The 11,436-nt window shown below is 43.8% G+C and overlaps 1 protein-coding gene across 4 annotated transcripts in view; it reads right to left on the bottom strand.

Moving 5' to 3' along the window:
- Positions 1 to 11,120, bottom strand: part of ARIH2 (ariadne RBR E3 ubiquitin protein ligase 2) — a 67,600-nt gene extending 56,480 nt beyond the window's left edge. For all 4 annotated transcript variants that reach the window (XM_023519535.1, XM_012811931.2, XM_023519534.1 and 1 more), the window contains exon 1: positions 10,363 to 11,120. In XM_023519535.1, coding sequence (XP_023375303.1) covers positions 10,363 to 10,617 — 255 coding nt within the window. In that variant the 5' untranslated portion in view covers positions 10,618 to 11,120. The remainder of the gene's footprint in view (positions 1 to 10,362) is intronic.
- Positions 11,121 to 11,436: the final 316 nt, after the last annotated feature.

Here is an 11,436-nt window from a genome sequence, read left to right as displayed (position 1 = left end):
AGTCTCCTGCCTCAGCTTCCCAAGTAGCTGGGACCACAGGTGCCCACCACAGGCACCCGCTACAATGCCTGGCTATTTTTTGGTTGCAGCCGTCATTGTTGTTTTGGCGGGCCCGGGCTAGATTCGAACCCCGCCACCTTAGGTGTATGTGGCTGGTGCCTTAGCCACTTGAGCCACAGGTGCCCAGCCATGAAAACTGATCTTGAATTTGATGAAGAGTTTCTTTTCTAGAAGGTGGTGAGAATGATGGGTGCAGTGGCAGGTACATAGTGATGACGATAACCTTTCTTTCTTTTTTTTTGAGACAGAGCCTCAAGCTATTGCCCTGGGTAGAGTGCTGTGGCATCACAGCTCACAGCAACCTCCAACTCCTGGGCTCAAGTGATTCTCCTGCCTCTGTCTCTCAAGTAACTGGGACTACAGGTGCCCACCACAACACCCAGCTATTTTTTGGTTGCAGCTGGCATTGTTGTTTGGAGGGCCCAGGCTGGCTTTGAACCCACCAGCTCAGGTGTATATGGGTGGCACTGAGCCAACAATAACCTTTCTAAGCTAGCAAGACAGGGACAACTTTGTGCTTAGTTTCTGTTTTTTTAAAGTTAGAGTCTCACTCATTATGTCGCCCTTGGTAGAGTGCCACAGCCTCACAGCTCACAGTAACCTCAAACTCTTGGGCTAAAGTGATTATCTTGCCTCAGCCTCCCAAGTAGCTAGGACGACAGGCGCCCGCCACAAGGTTTGGCTATTTTTTGTTGTTGTCACTGTTGTTTAGCAGGCCCAGGCCAGGTCTGAACCCACCAGCCTCGGTGTATATGGCCAGCGCCCTAACCACTGAATTATGGGTGGCACAGAGCCCTTTGTACTTAGTTGTACCTATGCAATTCTCAATGTCACTCTGGACATTTCTCATCTTTTTTTTTTTCTTTTTTGAGACAGAGTCTTCCTCTGTTACTCTGAATACAGTGCTGTGGCATCATAGTTCACAACAACCTCAAACTCTTGGGCTCAAGTGATCTCCTTGCCTCAGCCTCCTAAGTAGGTAGGACTACTGGCTTCCGCCACAACACCTGCTCATTTTTCTATTTTTAGTAGAGAGGGGGTCTTACTTTTGCTCAGGCTGGTTATAAACTCCTGAGCTCAAGCAGTCCACACATCTTGGCCTCTCAGAGTGCTAGGATTATAGGCATGAGCCACCAAGCCTGGCCTCTCATCTCCTTTTTGAAAATGAATTTATACATCAGTAAAACACACATCAGACCTCTAGACTAAAGCACTGTGAAATCTCTCAATACACCCATTAACAGCCAACTATTTGAAACAATAATTTAATTTAGATTCTATGTAGATAGGCATGCAAAGAAACCTGACATCAGCTCACAAAAAATACTAACCAGACCAAGTATTCAGCAGACAAACAGTGTTGCTAGGTCAAATGTGAAGATACTTACCCACAAGTAGTAATAACAAAAAATTACTTGGTTAATTAATGACTATGTAAATAAATAAAAATGAAATGGTCTTAAAATTCAACTAACCAGGATAAAAAAGAAAGTCAATTTCATAATCAAAATTAAAGTCTTCACCACACATTACACACATACCTGATGCCACTTAAGAGAAAGGCTAAAAAGATAAGGTACTTTGTTTTTAAGAACATCAATCGATCATGTTACAAGTGCAAAAAAAGCAAAGACATCAGGTAGTTTTAAAAACAACACAAGACAATAAAGACTTCTACACACAGCCCTAAAAATTCCTACTTAAGCTACAAAGGGGAAAAAACTATCCACAGAAGAATCTTTTCTTTTTTCTTTTTGAGACAGTCTCACTTTTTTTTGAGACAAAGTCTCATTTTGTCAGTCTCGTTAGACTGCCCTTCTACCCCACCTTCAAGGTCCCCTTGGTTCAACACACTGTGGCCTATTTTTCTCCCTTCTGAAACAACCTCTTGGGGCCCTGAACATTAGTTTCTCTTGCCCACATCCCTAACATGATGCTGAGAAGAGCATAAAAGGAGGGAGACACTTCTGGACCATCATCATGATCACAAGTCTGAACAAATAAAAGGCTTAAGTTCAGCCAAGTCCTGTATTTTTAGCACTCTGGAAACCCAAGGTGGATGGATTGCTTAAGCTCACAACTTTGAGACCAGTCTGAGCAAAAGTGAGACCTCCATCTCCCTGTTTCTACTAAAAATAGAAAAACTGAGGTAAGAGGATTGCTTGAGCCCAAGAGTTAGAGGTTGCTGTGAGCTACAACACCACAGTACTCTACCCAGGGAAACAGCTTGAGACTCTGTCTCAAAAACAGAAAGTTTACACACAGTACCCGTAGCTCAGTAGGTAGGGCACCGGCCACATACACCTAAAGTGGTGGGTTTGAGCCCAGCGCAGACCTGCTAAACAATAACTGCAACAAAAAATAGCTGGGTGTTCTGGCACATACCTGTAGTCCCAGCTACATGGGAGACTGAGGTAAGAGAATCACTTGAGCCCAAGAGTTTGAGGTTGCTGTAAGTTGTGATGCTACAGCATTCTACCATGTCTCAAAAGACACTGTGTCTCATGGGGTGGTGCCTATGGCTCAAAGGAGTAGGGCGCCAGCCCCATATGCCAAAGGTAGCAGGTTCAAACCCAGGCCCAGGCAAAAAACCACACACACACACAAAAAAAAGTTTAGCCAAGTCATGACCCTGCCCAGGCTATCTGGGGCTCTACCAAGGATGAGCTTCTAAGCAGCCTGTCAGCAAATGTCTCAGGAGTTCCACAAACAGTATTAAGATTCAATGAACAACCAAAAAATTCTTAGCTAACTATTGCCTATTTTGAATTACAAATACCAGTTATTACAAGAAAGGAACTCTTTCATCTATAACAGTGAAATAATCTTTGCATAAGGTTCATATAAAATATAGTGGGTGGCGCCCTTAGCTCAGTGGAAGTAGGGCACCAGCCACATACACCCAGGTTGGCAGGTTCAAATCCAACTGGGCCTGCTAAAACAACGACAACTGCAACAAAAAATAGCCGGGAGTTGTGGTGGGAGCCCATAGTTCCAGATACTTGGGCGGCTCAGGTAAGAAAACTGCTTGAACCCAAGAGTTTGAGGTTGCTGTGAGCTGTGATGCCACAGCACTCTACCAAGGGTGACAAAGTGAGACTCTGTCTCAAAAAAAAAAGTATAAGCTGGGCACAATGGTTTATGCCAATAATCTTAGCACTCTGGGAGGCCAAAGTGGGAGCATCACCTGAACTCAGAAGTTCAAGACCAACTTGAGCAAAAGCAAGATACTGTCTCTTCTAAAAAACAGAAAAATGGGCCAGGTATGGGCCAGGTGTGGTGACTCACGCCTGTACTCCTGGCACTCTGGTAGGCTGAGGAAGGTAGAATGCTCAAGCTCACAAGTTCGAGACCAGCCTGAGCCAGAGCAAGATCTCATCTCTAAAAAAATAGCCAGGTGAGGGGGGCACCTGTGGCTCAAGGAGTAGGGTGCTGGCCCCATATGCCAGAGGTGTTTGGGTTCAAAACCAGCCCTGGCCAAAAAAAAATAGCCAGGTGTTGTGGCAGTTTGCCTGTAGTCCCAGCTACTTGGGAGGCTGAGGCAAGAGACATACTTGAGCTCAAGATTTTGAGATTGCTGTGAGCTATGACACCACAGCTCTCTACTGAGGGTGACAAATTGAGACACCGTCTTGAAAAAAGAAAAAAAAAAAGACATCATCTCAAAAAAAGAGGTGGGCATTGTGGAAGGCACCTGTAGTCCCAGGTACTTGGGAGGCTGAGGCATGAGCATCGCATGAGCCCAAAAGTTTGAGGTTACTGTGAGCTATGATGCCGTGTGATTCAATGCAGTGTGACAGGGTGAAACTCTGTCTCAAAAAATAAAAAAAGAAGAAGAAAATTAGTCAGGCATTGTGGTGGCAGCCAGTAGGCACAGCTACTTGGGATACTGAGGCAGGAGGACTGCTTAAGCCCAGGAGTTTGAAGCTGCAGTAAGCCAAGAGATGCCACTGAACTCTACCCAGAGTGACAAAATGAGATTCTGTCTCAAAAAAAGTGTTGTTTTTTGTTTGTTTTTTGAGACAGAGTCTTATTATGTCGCCCTCAGTAGAGTGCTATGGTGTCACAGCTCATAACAACCTTAAACTCTTGGGCTTAATCGATTCTCTTGCCTCAGCATCCCAACTAGCTGGGACTACAGATAGCCGCCACAATGCCCAGCTATTTTTTGTTGCAGTTGTCATTGTTGTTTACTTGGCCCAGGCCAGGTTGGAACCTGCCAGCCTTGGTGCATGTGGCTGGTGCCATAACCACTGTGCTACGGGCGAAAAAAAGTTTGTTTTGTTTTGGTTTTTTTGAGACAGAATTTCACTATGTCACCCTCTGTAGAGTAATGTGGCATCACAGCTCATAGCAACCTCAAACTCCTGGCCTGGGCTTAAGTGATTCACTTGCCTCAGCCTCCTAAGTAGCCCAGCTTTTTTTTTTTTTTTTAGGTTGTAGTTGTCATTGCTGTTTGGCAGGGTAGGCTGGGTTTGAACCCACCAGCTTTGGTGTATGTGGCTGGCGTCCTTACCGCTGAGCTACAGGCACCAAGCCAAAAAATAAAAAATAAAAGTATAAAGGACGGCTCCTATGGCCCAGTGAGTAGGGCGCTGGCCCTATATATGGAAGGTGGTAAGTTCGAACCCAGCCCTGGCCAAACTGCAACAAAAGAATAGCTGGGCGCTGTGGCCGGGCCTGTAGTCCCAGCTACTTGAGAGGCTAAGGCAAGTGAATTGCATAAGCCCAAGAGCTGGAGGTTGCTTTGAGCTGTGACACACCCTACCGAGGGTGATAAAATAAGACTCTGTCCCTTAAAAAAAAAAAAAAGGCATAAAAAAAGATAACTGTTTTCTTTAAAGACCCATATATAATCACTAAAAATACTTATTCATCAGAGATTTTCCCCTCTCTCACAACACAACACCTCACTTGGCAATCTTTACCTCCCTGGACTATTCCATTTGTGTAGGATGATAGCTTATTCTTAAATAAAACTTCTGTTTGCCACTATCTGAACACTGCATTTCTCCCGAATACACATAAGCATTTTCTCTATTCTCAACCCTTGATCTCATTTCTGGGGCACCATCCTTTCTCAATAATGATCATACTCTAAGCTATAACCTAATAACAGCCTAAGAATACAGGAAGGGGGGAGGGAGAGGGGAGGGAGGAATGGGTGGAGAGAGGGGGATTGGAGGGATCACTTCTGAGGTTTATCTTACAAGGGTACAAGTGAATCTTTCTAAGAGCAGAATGTGAACGTTTTAAAATAATAACTAAGAAAATGACACGAAGGCTATGTTAACCAGTTTGATGGAAGTGTTTCGGATTGTGCGTGAAAACCCCACACCGTACCCCAGAAGTGCATTAATGTACATAGTTACCATTCAATAAAAATAATAATAATAACGATCATACTCATGGACTGATCCTGGAACACAAACAAGAAGTTACCCTCTGACACCAGGGCCTTTACTAAACTAAAAGCTGAGCATCCAAGACAATTGGGATTTTTCTACTTATAGACCTCAAATCCCAAAAGGCAATAAAAGGCTTAACTTTGTACCTGGACACAACAAAATAAGTTAATACAGACAAGAGCATCAGTGAAACATTTCAGTCACTCCTTAAACTTACATAGCTTTTATTCATAGACTGTAATTTTTAATTACATAAATACATCACATTTTCTTTCTTTTTTTTTTTTGAGACAGAGCCTCAGGCTGTCCCCCTGGGTAGAGTGCCATAGCATCACAGCTCACAGCAACCTCCAACTCCTGGGCTAAAGTGAGTCTCCTGCCTCAGCCTCCCAAGTAGGTGGGACCACAGGTGCCCGCCACAACGCCTGGCTATTTTTTGGTTGCAGCCTCATTGTTGTTTGGCGGGCCCAGGCTGGATTCGAACCCGCCACCTTAACTGTATGTGGCTGGTGCCTTAGCCACTTGAGCCACAGGCACCGAGCCAGTACATCACATTTTCTATGAGCCAAACTGCACCTAAATCATACAAAAGAATTAAATACCTTGATATGCCACAAAATTGTGCAAACAGCCCTATGATCAATAGGGACCTCAGTGGTGATGTGGGTAATCATCACTATTAACCTTTTGACTGCGAACAACTCTCATAGGTGTTTAAACAAGATATTCCTTTGTTGCAAATGATGCTTAGGCATTCAATACAAGGTGAATGTACATTTCTGAGCACTTTGAAGTCAAAGGGTTGATCACTTTCAAAGACAAGAACAACATGGCAACCACAGTAGCACCAGTTGGCCAACACAACTGGGTAAACTACACACTTGTATCATTCACTCCCATCCTCAAAATGACAAAAATAAAAACAATGCCAGTTTGGGGGGTTTTTTGGGTAGTTTTTGGCCAGGGCTGAGTATGAACCCACCACTTCTGGCATATGGGGCCAGCGACTCCTTTGAGCCACAGGCACGGCTCAATAATGCCAGTTTTTAACCAAGTATGGAAGAGAAGAATTATATGATTCCTTCTACTTTCCTTTCTGCCCTGTTTCTATGGTTAAGTTCTTGAACCATTTAAAACATCCCTGAGGCTCAGCATCTGTAGTACAGTAGTTACAGTGCCAGGCATATACACCAAAAGTGGTGGGTTCAAACCCAGCCTGGGCCAGCTAAACAATGACAACTGTAACAAAAACAGCTGGACATTGTGGCGGGTGCCTGTAGTCCCAGCTACTTGGGAGGCTATGGCAAGAGAATTGCTTAAGCCCAAGAGTTTGAGGTTGCTGTGAGCTGTAACACACGGCACTCTACCAAAGGCAACATAGTGAGACTCTGTCTCAAAGCAAAACACCATTGAAGGCTTGGTGCCTATAGCTCAACCGGCTAAGGCGCCAGCCACGTACACCTAAGGTGGCGGGTTCAAATCCCCAGCCCAGACCCGCCAAACAACAATGACGGCTGCAACCAAAAAATAGCCGGGCGTTGTGGTGGGCACCTGTGGTCCCAGCTACTTGGGAGGCGGAGGCAAGAGACTCGCTTGAGCCCAGGAGTTGGAGGTTGCTGTGAGCTGTAATGCCACGGCACTCTACCCAGGGGGACAGCTTGAGGCTCTGTCTCAAAAAAAAAAAAAAAAAAAAAAAAAACACCACTGAGTTGGGCAGCGACTATGGCTCAGAGAAGTAGGGTGCTGGCCCCATATGCCAGAGGTGGCAGGTTCAAACCCAGCCCCAGCCAAAAACTGCAAAAAACACCAGTGAGTTCATTTATGTATGGCCAAACCACTAAAAGAGCCATGATCTTTGATGTCTAACCCCTAGGGAAAAAAAAGGTGTTAACATGTACAAGAGGTCTAGGAAAAGGAAAAAAAAAATCTGTCTTTTACTACCATTTACATTTTTGTGAACGATTTTCCTCTTTGCCCTATTTTTTAATTTAACCCTTTCTTTCTGTTTCAACCTTTTTCCATATCTTTTTATTCCCTCATCTCTGTTCTACATTCCTTTTGCTCCTTTTCTTCTTAGTCTTGAAAGCCCTTTCATGACAACACAGAAGGATATATAGCGAGCACAAGGAAATGTAGTTCACAACAGCAGCAGCAGCTACTGTCACAAAAATCAACAATATCCACATGTATCCAAGAAATTATTCAATATCAACTGTGAAAAGAATGCCATGACAGGAATGATGGAGGATAAAAGGTTTAGGAGAGTTACTGCCCTGAAGGAACTGTGCTCTATGGGTTCTCAAGAAGTTCTCAGGGAAAGCACAAGCTAGCCTCTAAAGAACCCCTGTGAGCACTAAATAGTGAGGAGGTAAAGAAAGGCTTTCCAGAAAACTGGACATATATGCCAGCCTAGTAAAAAAAAAAAAGAGGTGGAGCTAGGCGCAGTGGCTCGCATCTACAATCTTAACACTTTGGGAAAAAAAAAAAAAATCTTAGCACTTTGGAAGGCCAAGGTGGTTGGACTGCTTGAGCTCAGGAGTTTTAGACCACCTAGTGCAAGAGCGAGACCCCATTTCTACTAAAAATAGAAAACCTAGGGCCGGTTCGGCATCTGTAGCTCAAGTGGCTAAGGCTCTAGCCACATACCAGAGTTGGCGGGTTCAAATCCAGCCCGAGGCTGCCAAAATAATGACAACTACAACCAAAAAATATAGCCGGGCCTTATGGAGGGTGCCTATAGTCCCAGCTACTTGGGAGGCTGAGGCAAGATAATCACTTAAGTCCAGGAATTGGAGGTTGCTGTGAGCTGTGATGCTATAACACTCCACCCAGGGCGACAGCTTGAGGCTATCTCAAAAAAAAAGAAAGAAAACCTAGGGATGGGCACAGTGGCTCAAGCCTGCTGTAATCCCAGCACTTAGGAGGCCACAGCGGACAGATAGCTTGAGCTCACAGGTTCAAGACCAGCCTGAGCCTCATCTCTAAAAATAGCTGGATGTTGTGGCAGGTGCCTGTAGTCCCAGCTGCTCAGGAGACTGATACAAGAGAATAGCTTAAGCCCAGGAGTTTGAGGTTGCTGTGAGCTGTGATACCACAGCACTCTACCCAGGGTGACAGCTTGAGGGTCTGTCTCAAAAAAAAAAGGAAAAGAAAACGTAGGGCCAGGCACAGTGGCTCACAGCTGCTGTAATCCCAGCACTTGGGAGGCCACAGTCACAGGTTCAAGACCAGCCTGAGCCTCATCTCTAAAAATAGCTGGGCATTGTGGTGGGTGCCTATAGTCCGAGGTACTGGGAGGCTGAGGCAAGAGAATCGCTTAAGCCCAGGAGTTTGAGGTTGCTGTGAACTATGACACCCTGCCCTCTACCAAGGGTGACAAAGTGAAATTCTGTCTCAAAAAAAGAATTACTGATAAAAAAATTTATGTGATTGAAATCATGCCAATATGTCCTTCTAATTTTTTTTTTTTTTTTAGAGATAGTATCTCACTTTGTCACCCTCAGTAGAGTACTATGGCATCACAGCTCACAGCAACTCTAGCTCTTGGGCTTAGGCAATTCTCTTGCCTCAGCCTCCCGAGTAGCTGGGACTACAGGCGCCCACCACAAGGCCCGGCTATTTTTTTTTGCAGTTTGGCTGGAGCTGGGTTTGAATCTACCATCCAAGGTCTATGGGGCCGAGGCCCTACTCACTGAGCCACAGGCACTGCCGAGTCCTTCTAATTTTCAATTTGATCAGATAATAAAGTCCACATAACAGTTCACTGAAGGAAGATCTGAGAAAATGTTCCCTCTACTTTCACATAATGACCAATAGTAGAGAAGGAAACATGCTGGAAAACTGAATAACCATAAAAAATGTAAACAGCGAGGCAAATAACAGCCTGAGGTACAAGACATTCAAAGGCATGCTTTAGGTTAAGTACTAAAAAATAAGATTCTAGGCTAGGCGCAGTGGCTCATCTTTGTAACCCTAGCACTTTGGGAGGCAGAGGCAGGAGGAGCACTTGAGTCCAAAAGTTTGAGTCAGCCTGAGGAACAGAGCAAGGCCCCACCTCTACAAAATATAAAATAAAATTATTAGCCTGTCATGGTGGGCTGTACCACTTGGGAGGCAGAGGAAGGAGCACTGCTTGAGCCCAGAAGTTTAAGGCTGCAGTGAATTATGATCACATCATTGCACTACAGCCTGGGCAATAAAGCAAGACTATGTCTCTATAAAAAAAAAAAAAGAAAGAAAACATCCTTACAAGAATAATCATCTTTGTTCATTGTTTAAATTTTTTCATACTATCATTATACTAAACATGTATGTTTCCAAAAAGAAAAGTTTTTCATACTAATTACTAACACCTCCACATCCATGAAATACAAACTAGGAGAACTCATTTATTCTCAGAGTTATTACTAATTACTAAATACTAAAATCTCAATTAACACTGGACATTAGCCATCAATAAATGAAACAAATGAGTTCATTAGCCCAAAGGCACTGATTATTTAGGGCAAACCATTATTTCCCTCTCAAGAAATTTATCACTCAAACATATTGTGCACAATATGGTGATTCTGATGGTTATTGTATCTACTTCATCAGATTCACTTTCTGAAACAAGTGCAAAACCTATTTAGGTCTACTGCTATGTACTTCTGGTTTGTATCTATTGAATCCACCCCATTCTTCCTTTATTCTTAATAACTTAGGAATCTGAGAACCTTAGATATGTATATATTAAAAAACAAAGTAAATGTGATAAAATGTCCACATGATGTAATGTACATTTAAATTTGGTTTAAAGCTACAAGATCATTTAGTCTAGAGAAGATAGAAGTTACCAATAGCTCCCCCTTAGATTTAAACGGGGGATTATACTGGCATTTACAATACTGCTCACCTTTAAGACCGAGGCTAAACTGGTCATGTGGTCGTTGAGTGCACTCTCAGACTCCTTGTAGGTCAAGCAGGTGAACTGGTACTCCTCTGGATCAAAGGCATCCGCCCCTTGCTGCTCCACATCGCTGGCTACTCCTACATAATAGTCCTCTATGTCCCCAGGGTCCTCATCTTCCTCTTCTTCCTCTTCCTCACAATTTGGATCATAGTCCTCTTCATTGCTGTCAGAACCCTGGCTATTCATGTCCACGGACATCTTAGCATCCAGCCAAGTTGCAGATCAGGAAAGCAGTTGCTTCTTCCCCCTCCCTCCCAACTTTATCGCTTTCTCAAAAGCATTAGGATTTTTGTCTTCTAAGGGAGAAAAAAAAAGTTACTCTTTTCTCTGTGAAAAATTATAACAGAAACCATTCAATAATCAATATAGCACAGCTCTGCCCCTACTCCCACCACGGCCTATTCCAACTCCATCTTATACTAAGAATCTCAACATTATTCCCCAGCCCATGTTTATCAAAGGGAAACAAGTAGAAGCAGCTGATGATGGTAACTTCACATGAAGTGGCTGGAATGAAAGGGCAATGCTGATTGCTCCATGTCAGGGAGCAATCCAATAGACAGGTTCTTCCTGCCAGAGTCTTTAAGAGAAAAGCACATCCCCACAGCCAGCTGCTCATTGGGAAGCAATCCAGAGATTTAACTATCAAAGTTCAAAATTTTGGGCCAGCATGGTGGCTCATGCCTGTGATTCTAACACTCTGGGAGCCCAACGCAGATGGATTACCTAAGCAAGAGCGAGACCCATCTCTACTAAAAATAGAAAAAATAGCCAGGCGTTGTTGCAGGTGCCTATAGGCCCCGCTACTATGGATCCAAAAAGGATCACTTAGCCCAGGAGTTTGAGGTTGGCTATGAGGTATGACATCACAGCACTCTCCTGAGGGCAGCACAGTAAGACTGTTTCTCAAAAAAAGAAGTTTAAAATTTTGCTAATCATGCCTCATAGTGGCATAGGCAACAAATAAATAGGAACACAGTTCCTTCCCTCCATAAGACATAGGAAAAGAAAACCAAT

This window comes from Otolemur garnettii, unplaced genomic scaffold (assembly GCF_000181295.1).
Source record: "Otolemur garnettii isolate 467f Iridium unplaced genomic scaffold, OtoGar3 scaffold00179, whole genome shotgun sequence".
NCBI lineage: Eukaryota > Metazoa > Chordata > Mammalia > Primates > Galagidae > Otolemur > Otolemur garnettii.
This window is presented reverse-complemented; position numbering and strand designations above follow the sequence as displayed.